This window comes from Myotis daubentonii, chromosome X (genome assembly GCF_963259705.1).
Source record: "Myotis daubentonii chromosome X, mMyoDau2.1, whole genome shotgun sequence".
In the NCBI taxonomy this organism is placed as follows: domain Eukaryota; kingdom Metazoa; phylum Chordata; class Mammalia; order Chiroptera; family Vespertilionidae; genus Myotis; species Myotis daubentonii.
Window position 1 is genome coordinate 36,005,262 of NC_081861.1, and position 20,888 is coordinate 36,026,149.

Here is a 20,888-nt window from a genome sequence, read left to right on the forward strand (position 1 = left end):
GCTCACAGTCTAGCGAAGAAGACAGACTAGTAATAGACAATTAGAATTTTCTTAGTAAGAGCTGTGTTAGAGGAAAGGATGGGGCTCCAGGGGTACAGGCACTAGGCTCTAGGGACATCTGATTCAATTTATATTCTAAACCTGCACAACCTACTCAAGACAGCAAGTTCTATATCTTTCTGTCTGCTATGTACAGTCGCTTTAACTAATTTTACCTCCTTCATGACTCAGAGGGAGGGTCCCTAATTCTAGCTGAAACTCTGCCTGCTTCTAAGGTTTCTGTTAGGTCTGATCAAATAATATAATCGATGCCCCTTCCCTAAGAACTGAGACCTTTAGGCCACTTCACAACGGACATTCCACTTGGGGAGCCATCACCCTGGTTTTGGTCACCTCAAGTTTGCTACTCAGAAAGGAGTAGGCAGTGGCAGCTCATCCTGGGCTTACCTCTGAATCCTACTTCGGTGACTCTGGCCACTGAAAGCTGAAACTGCCCAGGCCCTGACAGGGCCCCACAGACTTACATTAACAGGACAGAACCTTGGGTAATGATTGTGGTGGCAAGTAAGCCAATCTCCTTTTTAATTGACACTGGGGCCACTTATTCTGCCCTCCCCAAACTCGCTGGAGCGCTTGTCCCCTCCTCAGTCTCTATTATGGGGTTGACGGACTAGTCTCACAGCCATTAGCCACCTCAGCTATACACTGCATCTTACTAGACACCATTTTTATCCACACTTTTCTCATTCTACCTCGGTGCCTGACCAGGCCCACATGCATCCCCTTATAAAGCCCAGTTGTCCGGAAGCACAGTCACCTACATCAGTTTCACTCTCACTCCACAAAGCCAAGCCATCACCATGGACCGTAAATGCCATATCTCCTCTATGACTGTCCCCTCCTCTAGATAAGAAATACTCTCTCAGGCTCACTGGGTACTTTTGCCTCTGGTTCCCAACTTTAGCCTCACAAAGCCACTCTATGACACAGCAAAGGGACCCCTCAATGAGCCATTAGGTCCCATGGCCAGCATTCTCACCCCTTTAATGCTCTGAAAACTGCTCTCAGCTCAGCACCTTCTCACACCCCTCCTTTCCCAAAGAACAACTTTCTTTACTACAAAACTGCAAATGCTTACTTAACAGTCCTGCTACTGTCAGAAGCTGAATTCATTATCACCCACACCCTAGCATGTTATCTCTAAGGAAAAAATGTGGCAGTTTTAAATGCAAGTGGCTAGAGGCCTGGATACTGCAGTCCTAGAAAAAGCCTGCTCCCTCTTCTCCCCTGCCTTTTCTCCAGTTTTTTTTATGCCTAATTGGTAACTTAAAGGCTTTGGAGGATTGCTGGGTTTAATGATAAATATCTAAATATTTTAAAATAGCATAAAATACTGAAACATTGATTAATAGACAAGTTTTAATTCACCTGCTCTTAGTTTTTATTGCAGAAGGTCTCTTGTACTTTGCTGAATGTATATTTTCTTGAAAATAAGAATGTGTTTAAAGTGTGTTGATCAACATCAATCTAAGAAATGCTGGTTGTTCACTTTTTGGCTAAAGTTGGTTATTTGTGAATGGGTAGAAGGTTTGTGTTGTCCAGCAAGTCAGGACCTGATCACCCCTGAGGTCCAAGGGGACCCCTTCTCTCCCAGTAAGCTAAAATAGCCCCACCTAGGCTCTCTTCTGTTGCTTAAATCCTATACCTAAGCCTAGGATTTAAGCAACAGAAGAGAGCCCTAGGCAGGGCTATTTTATTTCCCCTGCACAGTCCTTGACACTATCATTGAAAGCCTCAACAGGTCTTCCTGCTTGATATTTAGGAACCTCTATTCCCTTTTCTAGCCTTCTTAAAAGTCATACACTGCAAAGGACACCAAGTCGGGAAATGATACCGTAATACAGAGAAATAACAATGCAGACCAGGAGGCCAAGACAGCGGCTCAGAGGACGCTTCCATCTTCCCAACTCTTAACTATACCCCATTCGCTTCCATCTCCCCAACTCTTAACTATATCTCATATAACACCCTAATACACTCCAGAGGAACTACAGTCCTTATTGGTTCTTGGGGCTCCTCAGGAAGACCCATGGTTAAAATTTTAGGGAAAATATATCCTTCCCCAGGGACAGGCCCGAGATATTTTATGGGCTATTCACAATTCCCTACATATAGGATACAGACCGCTTTTATAGTCCCTAAAACCCTTCATCACATGTCCTAGCCTAGCCTCCCTACTGCAAGATATCACCAAAACCTGTTCTACTTATTACTCAGTATCATTCCAAGGACAGGTTTGGTTAGACCTCCTTCTTTCCCCACTCATCAGGCTACAGGCCAAATCCCTGGACAAGACTGGTAAATTGACTTCACTTACATGCCCCCTATTAAAAGACCGAAAATATCTCTTAACCCTCGTAGATACCTTCTCAGTCTGGGTAGAAGACGTTTCCCACTAAGTCTGACCCACCTCATTACAATCAGAAATGGACCTGCTTTCATATCTCATATGACTCAACAGGTCTCCTTCACTCTGAATATCCATTGGAACTTACACCTTACCCCCTACCAGACCCAACCTTCAGGCAAGGTAGAAAAGGCAAATTCCTTAATTAAGTCTCACCTAATTAAATTAACTCTAGAAACTAAAGAACCTTAAACCACTCTCCTACCTTCAGCCCTCATGCACATCAGGGCAATGCCCCACGCGCCCTCCTTCCTTAGTCCCTTTGAACTCATGTCTAGAAAACCCTTCTTATTAGGAAACTTCCCTTCCACAGAGACCCCTCTAGGAGACTATGTCCCCATTTTAAATCTCATCTGACAACTACTGAGAGAACATGCTGATCAGGTCCTCCGTCCACCTTTCATGAGAGACATCCTTCCTACTCTTCTACAGCCAGGGGACTGGGTCCTCAAATAATTTACAGCCCTGATGGCAAGGCCCTTATCAGGTACTCTTAACTACCCAAACTGCAGCTAAACTATTGGGGCATAACCCTTGGCTCTACCTTTCCAGATTAAAACCCATCCCCAGAACATCACTATCACATGAGCTGGAGTCCCCTAAGTATCACAGGCACCAGATTGGGCCCACCAGACTCCGCCTTACCCTCATCCCAGAAGAAGAGGATGAATGAGTGAGCATCCCTACATGTGCTCCCTATGTGCCCTAATAACCCTGACTTCCCTGAAAGCCTACCTCCTCGCCCAATACAAATCCTCCAGGTCCTAGCTACTGCCCCCTCTCCCTTTGCATCAGGATTCTTACCTTTCTATGGGACTTCCTTCTTCAAGGGAACTTCAATTACCCATGGGAAGAGATCTCCTTTCTAGGTCTTGAATATACCCTCCCCATCCCCGCCTTGGGACAATCCCGACCCTGGAAGTGGGGATTAGCTCTCCTTCTCATCCACTTCCAATCCTCCTCTCCTACACCCATAAGGAACTTTCTCACCGCCATTAATCTTGAACGAACACTTAACCTTACCCATTCCCTCCTAAACCAGACCAATCCAACCTTTGCCAGGAATTGCTGGCTCTGCCTTTCCTTCTCCTCTTCAGCATATACTGCCATCCCTATACCAAACAGGAAAAATCACACTAGCTTATAAAAAGGAAAAGAGAACTATATTTCTCGAAAAGTCAGACACCCTTCTAGGTAATTATCCTACAGCCCAGGCAAATCAAGCCTTTCTTTTCTGTACTTATATTCTATCTCTTACTAAGGTAGCCCCTTCCTCCCTCATGGTCACAGGTCCTATCACTCTACACATCACACTAATCGCCCAAGCCTCTTTATGCTTTACAAGGTCACAGAGCAATATAACAATAGGCCATCTCCCATCATCAACTTGCAATACCACAGTTAACCTAGAACTACCGAATGGCCATTGGCCCACGGGTTGACTACCAGGTCTCCCCAGAAGCCAGTGGTTATTTCCTACTGCCGGTCCTTTTTACTTCTTATCCAACCATCCAAGCCTGAGGCTTCAACTGCTCCTTTCTTTCCCTTTCTCTTTTCCCTTGGATAACAGCCCATTCTAGTGTTCCCTGCCTACTTTCACTGCAATAGAATCTGAACCACTCATCTGTCACCCCTTATTGGTAGTGCCATGGCGACTACCCTCTGGGTTTGGAGTGTGGAACTGGGAAAAGGAACCTTAGACCCTTTAGTCCATCTCTTCTCCCTACACCTTTCAGCTTGTCTCCATGATCAGGGATTTTTCTTCTCTGTGAGGAAAATACATACATTTGCCCCACCAACTGGACAGGAACCTGTACTCTCATCTATCTCTCACCCAATATAGATGTAGCCCCCAATAATCAGTCTTTACCTATCCCTGTAACCCATCATATTTGACACAAAAGGGCAGTCCAGATAACCCCTTTCCTCATAACCCTCGACATCACAGCAGGGATTGGAACTGGCATAGGAGGCTTAGCCATTGCTTTATCATACTTTGAAATCCTGTCTTGGGACCTACAAGAAAGCTCTGGATGCCTAGCAAGGGGCAAAACTGGGAAAACAAGAACCTCACCCCCAGGGTAACCTATCTTCCCCTTTCATATCACTAGTCAGGCAACTGAGACTCCTGATCTTTTCCTCCCTAAAGGTAACATCTAGGCCTCAGTTGTATTCCAGCTCCAGGCCCAGAAAAGCAGCAAAATCAGACAAGTGATGCTGTGGCAGCCTCAGAACCAGTTTTTACCAAGTCACTTGATAGGACCGCTTTTGAGCCTTTACCACCCAGTCTCTCAGGGAAATCATACTGCTGCAACCCTTCACTCCAACCAGGAGGAATCGGTACAGTGTTCCAGCTGACTACAATCAAAGTCTACCCCCCTGTGATCTCGACACCTCTTCTCAACAGGAAGTAACTATGGAAGATAAGACCTTCGTTCCTATTCCGATTAAAAAACTGTGGTACACCTATACAATGGAATACTACCCTGCGGTAAAAAGAAGGAACTCTTACCATTTGCAACAGCATGGATGGAACTGGAAAGCATTCTGCTAAGTGAAATAAGCCAGTCAGAGAAAGATACATATCACATGATCTCACTCACTTGTGGAATATAATGAACAACATAAACGGATGAACAAAAACAGATCCAGAGACAGAGAAGCATCAATCAGACCGTCAAACCTCAGAGGGAAGGTAGGGGAGGGTGGGGGTAAGGGGGAGAGATCAACCAAAGGACTTATATGCAAGCATATAGGCCTAACCAATGGACACAGACAACAGGGGGGTGAGGGCATGAGTGGTGGGGGGACTAATGTGGGGATAAGGACACATATGTAATAAGTTAATCAATAAAAAATTTTAAAAATCACCAAAAAATAAAAGGCTGGAATGTTAGGTCTGTTGAAATAATTGAATTGATACCCCTCCCCTGGGAACTGACCTTTAGGCCACTTCACAATGGACATTCTACTTGCTTAGACCACATTCCACCTGCTAAGATCATTATTTATCCCCTCCAGACTTTCCCAGAATCTGGACCTGCACAGAGAATTCTCCTCCTGGAAAAGTCCCACCTAGAGTCCTTTAAAAACCTCTGACTCCCCATGTTTGCGTGCTGACGCCATTTGGGGACTCAACCCATCTGGTATCTGCATAACCTAATAAATTTATTATCTTTTACCACTTTGGCTTTGTGCATTCCTCCTTCGGCGACCCTAACAGTTTTATTCTTGGAATAATCTATAATAATAAAAGCATAATATGCTAATTAGACCAGACAGCTGAACGACCTTCCAGACATCATTCTGGACATCCTTCTGGATGAAGCCACAGTGGCAGGGGCCGAGGCCGAGGCAGTTAGTCATGACCAGTCAGGTAGGCAAACATTTAGGGATGATCAGGCAGGCAGGCAAGTGATTAGAGGCAATCAGGAAGGCGGGCAAGTGGTTAGGGGAGATCAGGCAGGCAGGCAGAGTTGTTAGGGGTGATCAGGCAGGCAGAGTGGTTAGTGGCGATCAGGCAGGCAGGCAGAGTGGTTAGGGGAGATCAGGCAGGCAGGCAGAGGGGTTAGGGGCAATCAGGCAGGCAGGCAGGCGAGCGGTTAGGAGCCAGCGGTCCCAGATTGCAAGAGGGATGTCCTACTGCCAGTTTAGGCCTGACAGTCAGACATCCCCTGAGGGGTCCTATATTGCGAGAGGGTGCAGGTTGGGCTGAGAGACCCCCCCAACCCCCCGCCACATGAATTTTGTGCACCAGGCTTCTAGTAGCTAATATTTGTTAACTGTATACTATATTTTAGGCATTCCTGGTAAGCACTTTGCATATATTATCTTTTTTATTTATTTATTTATTTATTTATTTATTTATTTATTTATTTATTTATTTATTTATAGCAACAACCCTATGAAATATATACTGTCATTATCCCCATTTTACCAGTGGGGAAGCCAAAACTCAGAGGAGGCCTGCTCAAGGTGGCATAACTGGTCAATGTTAGGCCCAGGATTTGAATACAGGCTGCTGACTTCAAAGCCTGTGCTTTCTCCACCATCCTCTTCTCCCTCCCAATGCTAATTCTGAGGTCATTGCACTGGATTGGTCAGGCTTCAGTAATCTACCTAGCAACTGTCATTTTGACTTCTAGAATATTCTCCTATACTTCTCAAGTGTCAACTGTTCCCATGACCTGACTTGTAACATGTCCATCTCTATCTATATGCTTAATGAGATCAGATATATTGTGGAAACCTGGGCCTCATTGGTTAGTATGTCTTGGAAGGCTCTTACAGGGTCAGGGTCTATTCTCTCAGGCTACAGGTATGGAATCTGGATCATCAGCTTATCTATACAAAGTAATAGAACACTGAGTGGTATTACTTTTTATAAATGGTCTGGGCATCTTCTATCCTGGCAGATGTGGATACACAGGATACAATTATCCTTTTTCTAGGCCAAATGAAGCCACGCTTAGCCAGCTTTTACTTATCTTTCCCAGTGAAAATAATATGAAATAACGTATGTCATATGCTTGGAATCTAAGAGACACTCAAAGTTTCTTTTTCCTACCAGTATGTGAACTCCTGGAGGAGAGGGTGGATCTTGTAATCATACTCTTTGCACACCCAGATCCTAACCCAGTACCTGCACCAAGTTAGCTCCCTAGCTTTCCCCTCCTCTTTCCCTTTGTAGAGAGAACCCTTTGTGCAGTGCTGTTTCTTATTTGCCTCAAGGGGTATATCATTTCTGACATGGACTTCTTTCACATTCATTACTTCCCAACATCTATCCTGTGATCCGCCACATATTGGTTTATAGAAACAACTCTGCACATCCCACACCTCATCTGACACAAATAAATTGTCATGTAGCCTTTTTGGTCTCATGAACCCTCACCTTTGGATCATGACTGACTCTTCTACCTCCCTGCATCCTTGTGTGGGCACTTTGGGGTATGACATCAGAACAAGAAAATATCACTTCTTTGTAGAAAAAAAAAAAAAGGCTCCATCTTTCCTTCTAAACATCTGTTCTCTTTCTTGGATGCTCAAAAATAAAATTCCACCACTGGAATTTAAACTAAAAGATTAAAGTCCAAGACACTGTTATTTCATATATATATGTACATATATTGCCTGAACATTTTTTAAGAAACCTCTGTTTTAAATCATGAATAACCACTTTGATCTATATACCACAAACACCAAAATTTGGCAAAGGAATGGAATGAAATGGACTACATCAATGTTTCCCCTGAGCAGCTTTGTAAGAACCAATGAAATATTATAATCTAGCAAACAAAACAGCTAATGGTGGATTTCTAGGTACATTTTGAAGTTACAGATACAACGTTGACACTGTTTCTTTATTCCTTCTCAGTAATAAATATTTCATGAAAAAAATGCTAGAAACATTGACTAACGGGGAGCTAAATAGTATGAATCTTTTACAAAGTAGGTCATCTATGTTCTGAAATTTCAAAACTGTCTAGGCAATATCAGGAATTGTGGTAAAAGCATGGAATTTTTTTCAACACTTCGCACCAATTTTTTCTTTCTGGGAACCAATATGGCTCACTGAATGATCAAAGTAAATATATATCAAGCAAAAAATAAATGAGATTACATATCCTAAAACTTTTACTTACAGACAAAACCCTCAGAGAACTCTTTGTCACCATTTTATAAACACTAAGGTATGGTTTAATGCTACCTACCACAAAAGTAATCACAGGTTTCTGTCTTGTGTGCAATTATTTTTGTAATGTAGTGCAGAATGAAGAATAAAACCTAAAAGAGTAGATATAAACATAAAAAACAAAGAGCTGGAGAATGTCACAAGTAAAGCTGTAATACTGCATATTATTTCAAAGTAAAACAAAGTCAACTTTCATAGCAACTTTTTCATTGACTAGGGGCACAATATGAAACCATCTGGCTATTGTGGAAGCTTTGTAACCCAAAATGGTACACAGTGAACTTGGACTCCTCTAAAATCCTTTAATACTTACTGGTACGTAACATGTATTAAAACTACTAGTTTTCTATAGAAATTGTTCCTAACTTGTCCTTCCAAAATTCATAGAAATTAAAGAAGGTAGCACTGATGGTTTCTGAGGTATTGGCAGTATTACAAAGAACCTAGTAAAATGGTCCATTTGCCTGTGATTGGGTTGGATGTAATAATGATAATAATAATAATAATAATAATAATAATAATAATAATAATAGTAATAATATTCATTGAATCCTTACAAAAATCTTAAATTTAAATGGTAAGTGACCACTTTTGTTTGGAATTATATCAATTTTGTGTAAGGGGAGTTTATAGACATACAAGATTTCTTAATTTTAAATGAGAACATAGTCATTTATTAAATAGTACTCTTTGATACACAGGATCTTTTAGAAACTGATATCTACAGATCAGAAAATTGATGAAAAGGCTGATAACTAGTATTTGATGTATATTGGTCTTATTTTTTCTAATAGAACAGGAGATCATCAAGAGCAGTAATGATCACTTCCACAGAGTCAAACACAGTGCCCAGCACATAGGAAGCTGTTTGCTTGATCTGTAAAGGAATAATAATAATAATAATAATAATAAAGCTAGAGCCCAGTTGGCATAGCTCAGTGGTTGACCATCGACCTATGAACCAGGAGGTCGAAGTTCTATTCCCAGTCAAGGCATATGCCCAGGGCTTGATCCCCAGTAGGGGGTGAGAAGGAGGCAGCCGATCAGTGATTCTCTCTCATCGTTTATGTTTCTCTCTCTCTCTCCCTCTCCCTTCCTCTCTGAAATCAATAAATATATTTAAAAAATAAAACAAAAAATAAAAATAAAAAACTCTAGATATTCCTATTGGCATTTCCTTTAAATTGACATTAGGGAGGATATAATTCTTTTCTACATTTCCTTTATGCTACATGGACCAGGATCTGACATACTGGAGGGATTGATTCTTAGAGTGCTTCCAACAGAACCAAATAGGGAGTGGTATTCAAGGAATTAATTGTACAAGGTCCCTGGGGGTATTGATACCCAGTGCATCTCACTTCCTATGCCTATTTCATTGTGGTCCTGAATACTTGTCTGAAGTGTCAAAGAGCAAATACAGTCAATGAGAAAATCTGGTCAATAGCAACTTCATAAGGTCACGGGCCAGGAATGTTTTGTATCCTTAAGTTTATATGAGGTTTAGTGCCAGTGGATGCACTCACTCTATCATGTGCTAGAAGTGAGGAAACCACTCAAGAATGGTATGCACAGTGCCTGCACCACATAATAAGACTCTGCTACTATTCGGTGTTGAAACTTTACCAAGCATGCAATAAGAAAATTATACATTTCTTTGCCACTCTGTCATAGATTTAGTACTGATTTTAAAAATATTAATTCCATTCCCCATTTTGCAACATGAGTCTGAGCTTTTGAAGTCTCCTTTCCCCCTACTTTCTCACTGAGAGGTATATATGCATATATATTGGACTGTTACAACTGGCACCTTAGCCACTTAAAACAAAAACCAAGTCATTCAGACAGACGTTATATTAAGCAGTCAGGATGGGTTCTATCTTAATAGTATTGAACTCGGCTCTATGAACTTTCCATAAGTCCAGTCTGCTGCATCAAATACAAGTCACTCCCACTGCCTAAAGTACCACCTTTTTTTTTTTTTTTACAGTCCTGGATCTACTCACTGGCAGCCTAGCTTAAGTGGTCACACATCCCAAAGCTTGAGACATTCTAAAAGAGCAGCTCCATAATCACCAGACTGCTACTATGCCTCAAAGTCTCTGCATTACAGTCATTTCATAGGATTTAGGCATCGATGATATAAGGCAGTGTGATATAATGAAAGAGTATAGACATTAGATCCAGTAAAATTTCACTTTGTAGCCAGACTTCATCTATTCCCAAATTTGGGTATTAAGTTATCACATCTTTAAAATGGGGCAATAATACTCACTTTTGAAGAACTATTAAATGGGTGCTTACACCCATTTACACTTTACAGTCATCAAAGGGGGTAATGTGCTTGGGGTGCCTGACACATAATAAGCACTTAATGGTAGTTTTTACCATCATTAATAATCCCTTATACCCATTAGCCCGTTGTCACAGAGCAGAACCTTGAGGGTAGAAAGGAGCCAACACTTTTGAGAGGATCAGAGAAGTTCAGTAACTTGTTCAAGCTCACACACCTAGTGAATAGCTGAGCAAATATCTGAACTCAGGTCTCTAACTCTAAAAGTCCAGGTTCTTGCCTCAGAAACCTGCTACCTATTCTTGTGTGTACCCAATCCAGAATAAAGCAATGATTTGACAGCCTAAATGATTCAGATAGCTTTGGAAAAAGTCAGCCCTGAAAGTTTATAATCATACTAGTAGTCCAGTGCATGAAATTCATGCACTGGGGTAGGCGGGGAAAAGGGCCCCTCAGTCTGGCCTTCACCCTCTCCAATCTGAGACCCCTCAGGGAATGTCCAAATACCTGTTTGTGCCCACACTTTTAACAGATAACAGCTCCATTGTTGTTTCTTTCTTATGCTTAAAACCATTGGAGGGGAAAAAACCAAGATGGCGGCATAGGTTAACGCCGGAGATTGCTGCCTTGAACAACCAAATCAAAATACACCTAAAAGACGAAACGGACATCATCCAGAACCACAGGAAGGCTGGCTGAGTGGAAATTCTACAACTAGGAGGAAAGAGAATATCATACCCAGACTCAGAGGAGGCACAGTGCTGAAGTGAAATACTCAGGTGTGGAGTGCACGCGGAGCGGGCTGGCGGCGGAGGGCACGGTTGGTGTTTTCAATCGGGAGGGAGTCTCAGATTCTGAGCTCCAGATCCGGGTGAGTCTCTAGGGACCCAGACTCAAACGGGAGAAGCGGGACTGTCTGGCTTCGGTCAGAACTCAAAGGCACCTTTCTCTCCGAGGTTTGCAGCGGTTGCTGGGACTCTGTGAGGCAGAGACCCTAGGGACGGAACTGATAGGCGCCATAACTGCTTGCTCCGGCCCACCCTGTTGATCCGGAGCGACCCACCGGTCCCACCCAAGCCCTGTGCAGAGCCATTTGCCAGATAGCCTCAGGCAAAGGCTAGATTAGCACCTCCCTAGAGGACAGAAGTTTTCCCACTGCAGACACAGCTGATTCTCACAGCCAGTTGGCCTGGAGGTCAAATCCCCCTAGTATTAACTACAACAATCAAGGCTTAACTACAACAAGACTGCACACAAAGACCACTAGGGGGTGCACCAAGAAAGCATAAAAAATGCAGAGACAAAGAAACAGGACAAAACTGTCAGTGGAGGATATTCAGTTCAGAACCACACTTTTAAGGTCTCTCAAGAACTGTCTAGAAGCCGCCGATAAAGTTATTGAGATCCTCAACAAATCTAATGAGACCCTCGATGTTATGATAAAGAACCAACTAGAAATTAAACATACACGGACTGAAATAACGAATATTATACAGACACCCAACAGCAGACCAGAGGAGCGCAAGAATCAAGGCAAAGATTTGAAATGCGAAGAAGCAAAAAACACCCAACCGGAAAAGCAAAATGAAAAAAGAATCCGAAAATACGAAGATAGTGTAAGGAGCCTCTGGGACAGCTTCAAGCGCACCAACATCAGAATTATAGGGGTGCCAGAAGAAGAGAGAAAGCAAGATATTGAAAACCTATTTGAAGAAATAATGACAGAAAACTTCCCCTACCTGGTGAAAGAAATAGACTTACAAGTCCAGGAAGCATGGAGAACCCCAAACAAAAGGAATCCAAAGAGGACCACACCAAGACACATCATAATTAAAATGCCAAGAGCAAAAGACAAAGAGAGACTCTTAAGAGCAGCAAGAGAAAGAAACTCAGTTACCTACAAGGGAGTACCCATACGACTGTCAGCTGATTTCTCAACAGAAACTTTGCAGGCCAGAAGGGAATGGCAAGAAATATTCAAAGTGATGAATACCAAGAACCTACAACCAAGATTATTTTATCCAGCAAAGCTATCATTCAGAATGGAAGGTCAGATAAAGAGCTTCACAGATAAGGAAAAGCTAAAGGAGTTCATCACCACCAAACCAGTATTATATGCTGAAAGGTATCCTTTAAGAAGAGGAAGAAGAAGAAAAAGGTAAAGATACAAATTATGAACAACAAACATGCATCTATCAACAAGTAAATCTAAGAATCAAGTGAATAAATAATCTGGTGATCATAATAGAATCAGGGACATAGAAAGGGAATAGACTGACTATTCTTGGGGGGGGAAAGGGGTGTGGGAGATGTGGGAAGAGACTGGACAAAAATCGTGCACCTATGGATGAGGACAGTGGGTGGGGAGTGAGGGCGGATGGTGGGGCGGGAACTGGGAGGAGGGGAGTTATGGGGGAAAAAAAGAGGAACAAATGTAATAATCTGAACAATAAAGATTTAATTAAAAAATAAAGAAAAAAACCATTGGAATTAGTAGGTATTCAAAGTGTGTATACATTTTGGGGGGACACCCTGTATATCTCTAGTCAGTGGTGAAAGAAACCAACAGCAGATTTGGAACCCCCAGACAAGGAACCTCGCTCACTCCCCACATGTCTCCCCACTTGACTTTCCACCTTCGTGGCAGCAGGAGAATCAACGTTTTCTCTCATTAATTTGGAAAAGCACGTTCTGTCACCCGCTGTCTGGCAGGAGTGCGCTAGGCCCCAAGCAAGTGAGGCTCAGTCAGGGCAGCCTTCGCTCATGGGTGCTGGCACCCAAAGTGCACATTCCTTCTCTACAGTCGCCCCGACTATCCCACTGTTTCACTGAGAGGACGGAATTCCTCTCCGCCTCTGGGTTCTTGATCTTGCACACTGACCCAAGGCACCTCAGTGAGGGCTGCCCTCACCCACCAGGTGTGTCTGTCTGCATCTGCTCCCGCCTCAGCACCTGCATTAACCCCCCAGAGGTGATCTCGTAGCTGCACCGGCCTCTGTGAGAACAGGGCATCACCACTCCGCCCTCTCACTGTCATCTCACAGACGCCCACCCTCAGCACCCAGAACACCCAGACACTCTCCAAAGGACGTGAGCACATCAGAGGGGATGTGTGCACATCCTGTGGGGGTGTTAGGCATGCTGGGTTGATGGAAGTGTGGTGGAGAGGCGGGGGGAACTTGTGCATGCCTTGGTTTGCAACTGTTGCAGGCGCGGGAGGGTGACAGTGTGCTGGGGGATGTTCGCACGCCAGGGGGGGATATGCACACCGGAGGCCTCTGGCTTTGCAGATCCGCAAACCCCCGTGGTGCGGCCAGGAGGACGTCAGTCTGGCCTGCCATGGTGGCTGTCCCTGCGATCCTGCACCTTCTGGGCCAGGAGGCAGATCTTGCGCAGCCACTCCTGGGCGCTGATGGCCTGCAGGCGCTACTTCAGCTCAGCCTGCAGGCTCCTCTTGGCGTTCTCACAGCTGTCACCACCGCCATGTGGGGAGTACAGGCTGCCCTCCGCTGGCCTGACTCCCCTGTCCAGAGGCTCTCTGCGCTGCTCACCTGCCCAGAGTGACTGGGGCTGGGTGGAAGCCAGGCATCCTGCCCTGCCCAACCCCAGCCGATCCGCCCCTGTGCGAGCTGCCACCCCGGGAAGGGTCACGGATCCAGGTCCCAGGACGGTGGACAGCCTCAAGCACTGCCCCCCGCCCGGCAGGGTCACAGATCCATGTCTTGGTCCCATGGACAGCCTCAAGAGCTGCCCCCCACCCGGCAGGGTCACAGATCCGGTCCTGGACTGCGGACAGCCTTGCCCACTGCCACCCACCTTCAATATGCAAATTAGCCGCCATCTTGTTCCTTCAGGGTGGGGGTCCCCACTGGGATGCCTGGCCAGTCTGGGTGAGGGGATGATGGCTGTTTGCAGCTGGTCACACCACCTTCAGGGTGGGGGTCCCCACTGGGGTGCCTGGCCAGTCTGGGTGATGGGCTGAGGGCCGTTTTCAGGCTGGCAGGCGACTGAAGCTCCCAACTTCTCCATTTTTTCCGTGTTTTTTTTTTTTTATTCTGGGATTTATTTACCTTCTATGGCTGTCACTGTAGCTGAGAGTCGGCTTTAGCTCTGAGGCTCGGCTGCTAAAAGCAGGGATCTAGGTTTGTTTGGATTCTATAATTGAAACACTGTTGCGGTCCTGCTGGCTGAAGCCCGGCTGGCTGAAAGCAGGTTTCTGGGGTTTGATTAACTTCTATAATTGCAACATTGTTTCTTAGACTGCAGCTCAGAGGCCGGCAGCGGCAGGTGGGGAACCTTGGCTTCCTCCTTCACTAGAGCAAGCAAGCCTCCTGTTCGCTTCAGCTGCCTGGCTGCCGGCCGCCATCTTGGTTGGCAGTTAATTTGCATATCGCCCTGATTAGCCAATGAGAAGCGTGTCGGAGCTATGGTTAATTACCATGTTTGTCTATTATTATATAGTACTAGAGGCCCAGTGCATGAATTCATGCATGTGTGGAGTCTGGCCGGCTCACCCTGATGGGGGCTGATCAGACTGGGCTGGCCAGGGGGAGGGGCCACGGGCAGTTGGGGGTGCCAATCAGGGTTCTGATCAGGCTGGTTGGCTACCACAGTATGCATTAGAAACCAGTCATTTCGGTTCTTCCAGTCGTTCTGCCATTCCAGTCACTTGGCTTTTATATATATACATTAAACTATATAAAAGCTATGCACAGAGTGAGCCTGCCTTCATGCTCACTTAAAGGCATGCCAATGAACAGCAGAGTCCATTTTAAACCATAAATGAAGCAACTGTGGTGAGATCTAGAATGACCTGATGGTACATCAAAATGGATAATGCTGAAAGATTCCCAACTCTCATCTGTGTCCCATCCTCCCCAAATTCCAGGAAGCTATCAGCACATGCAAGACTATCAGAAAGCCAGCCCCAATCCTGAAAACGGAGCTTTGGCTTGATGTTCCTGATGATTCCATTCCTCCCCAGTGCCCTCCCAAGTAACCACAGCATCCAGGTAATCAGGCCTCTGAGGGAAGAGAGGAAGTTGGTGGGGCAGGATTACTTCTGTGCTCTGCCCCATTGCTGCCCTTGTACCCAGCAGGTAGTCATTGCCTCAGGGAGCATTTTTAAGCCTGGCTGTTTTTCAGAATCCTGAGCACTTTAATGGGATTGTGCGCAGGAAGGAGGGGACAGTGCCATGGAAAACAGAAATGCAGAAGAGAAATTTCTATCAATAGGGACAGCGCCTTGGGGAAATGGCTTCTTGGTGCACGCGGGGAGGCTGGACCCCAGGCATTAGGTCTCCGAGTCTAGGTAAAAATACCTCATTTCTTGTGCCCCATGGGCCCAAGAGCAGCAGAGATGCCCACCTTTGAGGGACTATGTGGACTTGGACACCCTAGGAGTGAGGATATTTTTTCCATTGATTTTTACAGAGCGTGGAAAGAGGGGGAGGGGATGAGAGAGAACAGGGTGGGGAGGGGGAGAGGAACAGCAATGTGAGAGAGACACATCAATTGGTTGCCTCCCACACACACCTGGACTGGGCTTAAACCTGTAACCCACCTAGGTATGTTCCTGTGACCAGGAATCAAACCCGCAGTCCTCTGGTGCAGAGGCTCTAACCACTGAGCCATGCCAGCCAGGGCTCCCGCTCCCATTCTTGAGTAACTCTCGGGAAAAGGAGGGCCCTTCAGTAGTGAATGAGACTGACCTTTCACCTCAGTGGGATGGAGGGAAGATGCAGATTTAAGCTGCAGCCTTTGAGCAAACCTGCCCTGAGATGCACACTACCCAGAAGACACAGCAGGAAAGTGCACACGCTTTATTTCTAGTTAGAATCAGAGAAACCTCAACAAAGGGTGAACATGAACTGGGCAGATCTCAAGGGGGAAACTCTAAGACACCTTTTGTTCAAACAGGAGGCTGATCTAACTCCTCCTTCCCTGCCCCCACCCCTGTCTCCACCTTGGCTGCCCCCTTGCAGCAGCTGCCTCAGGAGTGGAGAGCCTGTCCAGAATACACCAAGTGGAAGGAGCATTCTCAAAAGTGCCTGTCCCACCCAGTCCAGCCTATTTTTAACCCAGTTAGCCTTCCCAAGGGAAGTGCAATGTCTGGCCTTGGAATTCCTTTTGCTCTTCATCCACTCTTGGCTGGAAGGGGACTTGCGATGAAAGTGGCCGAGGATCAGGGCTTGAGTGTATAGCCAACACTCCTGAAGCACTGCTCTTGTTTAAGACAGTCACCCAGTGGCCTTTCAGGCAACCAGGACAGCTGTCCCTCTCAAGGGAGGAACTCAGCAGAATACTAGAAAAGTCCCGCTTACATCCTTGTGAGGCTATTTCTGATCTTGGCCACTGCCCATTCGTCTCCATTGGGATCAAGGTGATGAGCATTTCTATTTGATGTTACTCTCAGAACTGCAAAAATATCTGAATGTCATTTCAATTGGGTTTACCTAAGTGTCACACTACATAAAAGGCAAAGAAATCACCTATGATTTATTTTGCTATCTGTGGAATTTAACATTGCAATCTTATCAATTAATTCCTTAACAGAGAAATTAAATTCTAACAAAATTATTTTGTCCCCCCCTTTCACCCCTGATGAATGGCAAAGTATTTCTTCTGTTATCTAACCAAACTCACCAAATAAGTTATAATGTGTGCACCAGGTATTTTTTCCTGTTAATCCTCACCTGAGGATATTTCTTCAGTTGATTTTTAGAGAGAGTAGAAGGGAGGGAGGGGGAGAGAGAGGGAAACATTGATATGACGAGAGGCATATCCATCAATTGGTTGCCTCCCAACTGAGGCCAGGGATAGTGAGGCCAGGGATGGAGCCCACAACCTAGGTACATGCCCTTGCCCACAAATGGAACCTGTAATCCTTTGGTGCATGAGCTAATGTTCTAACCACTGCGAAAACTGGCCAGGGCGTGTACACCAGATATTTAACATATAAGTCTAGTTCCAAACACATGCTAGAGAATAACTTTTTTAATAAATTTCATCAAATTCATCAAATTTGCTATCTGTGGATTTAACACTGCAATATTATCAATTAATTCCTTGTCCCAACAGAGAAATTAAATTTTAACAAAATTATTTTGTCCCCATTCTCCCCCCTGATGAATGCCAACACATTTCTTCTTTCCTGACTGCTCACTCTTCTTGGCTGGTTTGATATCTTTAGGCTCTTGGGAGATCTTTTCATGGGGCAGGTTCAACTTCAACAACAAGCAAATTCTGTGAGACTCGAAAACACAAAATCAGGCCTTCACCTGTAAGACTTAAAAAAAAAAAAAAAAACAAAACAAGCAAACATGAACACTGCAGTAGTTTACAAAGGAACAATAGCATTTTCAAGGAAAAGCAGTGCTTCTAAAATTCAATAGAGCGTATAACTTTAAAAATCCCATGGCTCTTCCCAGCCAAAGACATGGCATTATCAGGAAAAGGAGGTTAAAGACAACAGAAAGGAGTGAAAAGGAGAAAAAGGCTTCATGACTTCAGCATCTCCAGGGTGTCAACCAATCAGCATCAGCCATCCAGACTAGACCACCTGCGTACTTAAATGCAACTAGGAGAAATACCCTAGTTAAAGAGTGTGATATTAAAAAACATTCTCTCTTTGTTCGAGTTTATTTTTAAAAATATTACTAAGCAATGTTACCCCAATAAATCTAATTTAAAAGAAAAAAGAAAAAAATAATATAAATACATATGTGTTTGTGTATGTACCCACCATGATAAAAAGTTGTTAGTTTGAGTAATGGAATAATGGATTATTTTATTTAATTTTTTCTATAATAATTTTGGTTTCAAAATTTCTGTAAAGTAAATGAGTTAGTTTTTGATCAGAAAGTTGTCCTAGGAAACTTATTTTTCTTTGGCATGTTTACATTCTTACTTACCTTCCTGAAATGAGTTTGTCCTGGGTCCAGGTCTCCACTCTCACATACAGAATTTCCTGCAAACATGGCAGAACTTGCGCCATGGAAAATTTACAGATCTACACCAAATGCAGTGCCAGTTCTGTCCATTGTAGCATGAGGCATACATCTCATGGTGCTGGGATTCTGAGGCTCTTATCCCTTCTGGTTGCTTGAACTTCTGCCCCCAAAACTGCTGTTTCTTTTTATTTTCTCTCATGTCATGCCTTTTTCTGCTCCCCAGGGATGTCCCCTGGGGTGTCTGTGAATCTCCTTCCTGGCTCTGGCTCCCGCTGCCTCCAAGGGGGACAGTCCCCTGGGGTGTCTCTGGATCTCCTTCCTGGCTCTGGCTCCCGCTGCTTCCAAGGGGGACAGTCCCCTGGGGACTCTCTGGATCTCCTTCCTGGCTCTGACTTCCGCTGCCTCCAAGGGGGACAGTCCCCTGGGGTGTCTCTGGATCTCCTTCCTGGCTTTGGCTCCCGCTGCCTCCAAGGGGGACAGTCCCCTGGGGTGTCTCTGGATCTCCTTCCTGGCTCTGGCTCCCGCTGCCTCCAAGGGGGACAGTCCCCTGGGGTGTCTCTGGATCTCCTTCCTGGCTCTGGCTCCCGCTGCCTCCAAGGGGGACAGTCCCCTGGGGTGTCTCTGGATCTCCTTCCTGGCTCTGGCTCCCGCTGCCTCCAAGGGGGACAGTCCCCTGGGGTGTCTCTGGATCTCCTTCCTGGCTCTGGCTCCCGCTGCCTCCAAGGGGGACAGTCCCCTGGGGACTGTCTGGATCTTCTTCCTGGCCCTGGCTCTGACTTCCGCTGCCTCCAAGAGGGATAGTCCCCTGGGGACTCTCTGGATCTCCTTCCTGGCAGTGGCTTCTGTTTCCCCCTAGATGAACCACCCCCTGCGGTCTTTCTGAACTTTGTTTTTGGCCATGCCTCCCACTAGCCTCCAGGGGGACCATATTCTGGGGTGTCTCTGGGCCATCCTCCTGGCTGTTTCTGATGTCACTCATGGTAACCATGCCCTGGGACCTCTCTAGATGTTGTTCTTGGCTGTGGCTCCAGCAATCCCAAAGGGGAACTACCCCCTGGGGCCCCACTGCATTGTCTTCATGGCTGTGATTCCTATTGTCACTCAGGTTCACCATGCCCTGTGGCCTCTCTAGATCTTGTTCCTGGCTAAGGCTTCTCATGTCCCCAAAGGGGACTGTATCCTGAAGGAATTCAGGGCCTTCCTCCTGGCTGGGGATCCTATGGTTCCACAGTGGGGCCATCTCCTCCTGTGCCCACACTGCAGCCGACGGGTTAGGTGTATAGAACCCTGGAGGCGGGTTAGGGGTATAGAACCCCGGAGGCGGGTTAGGGGTATAGAACCCCGGAGGCGGGTTAGGTGTATGGAACCCTGGAGGCGGGTTAGGGGTATGGAACCCCGGAGGCGGGTTAGGGGTATAGAACCCCGGAGGCGGGTTAGGTGTATGGAACCCTGGAGGCGGGTTAGGGGTATGGAACCCCGGAGGCGGGTTAGGTGGCATTACTGCCCCTCCTGCTTCCATGAATACTGCTCCTGGTGGTAGAGGTGGCAAGAATGGGGATGCCGGTGGAAATGGTGGGTGAAATGGAAATGAGTACGGCACTGACACTGGCAGAGGTGGTGGCATGTTCTGGGCCCAGGGACTGCCAGGCATCCCCATGGCCTCCATATTTCTTTGCTGCTCTTCATTCAGGGGCCATGCTGAGGCCCCAAACCACCCGGGTTGAGGTCCAGGCATCATTTCATGGCTCATTAGGGCAATTTGGACCGACCCTGCAACCAGGAGCAGTTGTGAGTGAAGCATATCACGCTCATTCAGCGCCTGCTCCAGGGCAGTCCGTGTTAAGTGCAGCTGCAAGGTCATGTTCTCATGCTCCACGTGAAGTCTCTGTAATTCTGGAGCCAGACCCCAGGCAGTCCCCTCCAGCTCCTCCACCCGGTCCTGCAGCTGCCGGACCTGGCACACTAGCTGCTCACGCTGCCTGGCGGCCACGCGCACTCCCAAAGCGAGCGCGCTCCAGGTGCTGGCCCTCTGGCGCATGCGCGGTACCTGCGGGTCAGTCAGGACGGCCAGAAGTCGGTCCTCGATTTCGTTCCAGGACTGCGAGCGGAGGGTCGTGTAGAAATCAGGGCCGCCCCCGTTCAGAAGGACTTCGTTGTTGATGAAACTGATCACCTCGTTGTGGCGGAACCCGCCGGCACAGTCTCCAAAATTCGCCGCCATGGCCGCTGAGGCCTAGTCCACCGCGCGCCTCACAGGCGACAAGGCCGCGCCGGCACCGTCACCGTCACCGTCACCGTCAAAAATAAAAGCTGCGGCTGCCAATCCGTGCGCCCCTCGCCTCCCAGTTCAGTCTTAGTCCAGCCCCAGCCAAGTCCCGGCTTCGGCCTCGGCCTCTTTCCTACCTCACGTCCTCCTTTTCCTCACTAACACCAGAGCTGACTATCGCACCTCGCCAACTCCGAAGCGTTGTGACCAAGTGC

At 46.1% G+C, this 20,888-nt stretch overlaps 1 protein-coding gene across 1 annotated transcript; it reads right to left on the reverse strand.

Moving 5' to 3' along the window:
• Nucleotides 1-18,408: 18,408 nt before the first annotated feature.
• Nucleotides 18,409-20,635, reverse strand: TEX13D (TEX13 family member D). The gene has a single exon (XM_059678639.1). The coding sequence runs from the start codon at nt 20,626-20,628 to the stop codon at nt 18,409-18,411; it is 2,220 nt and encodes a 739-aa protein (XP_059534622.1). The 5' UTR covers nt 20,629-20,635.
• Between the last annotated feature and the right edge of the window lie 253 nt (nt 20,636-20,888).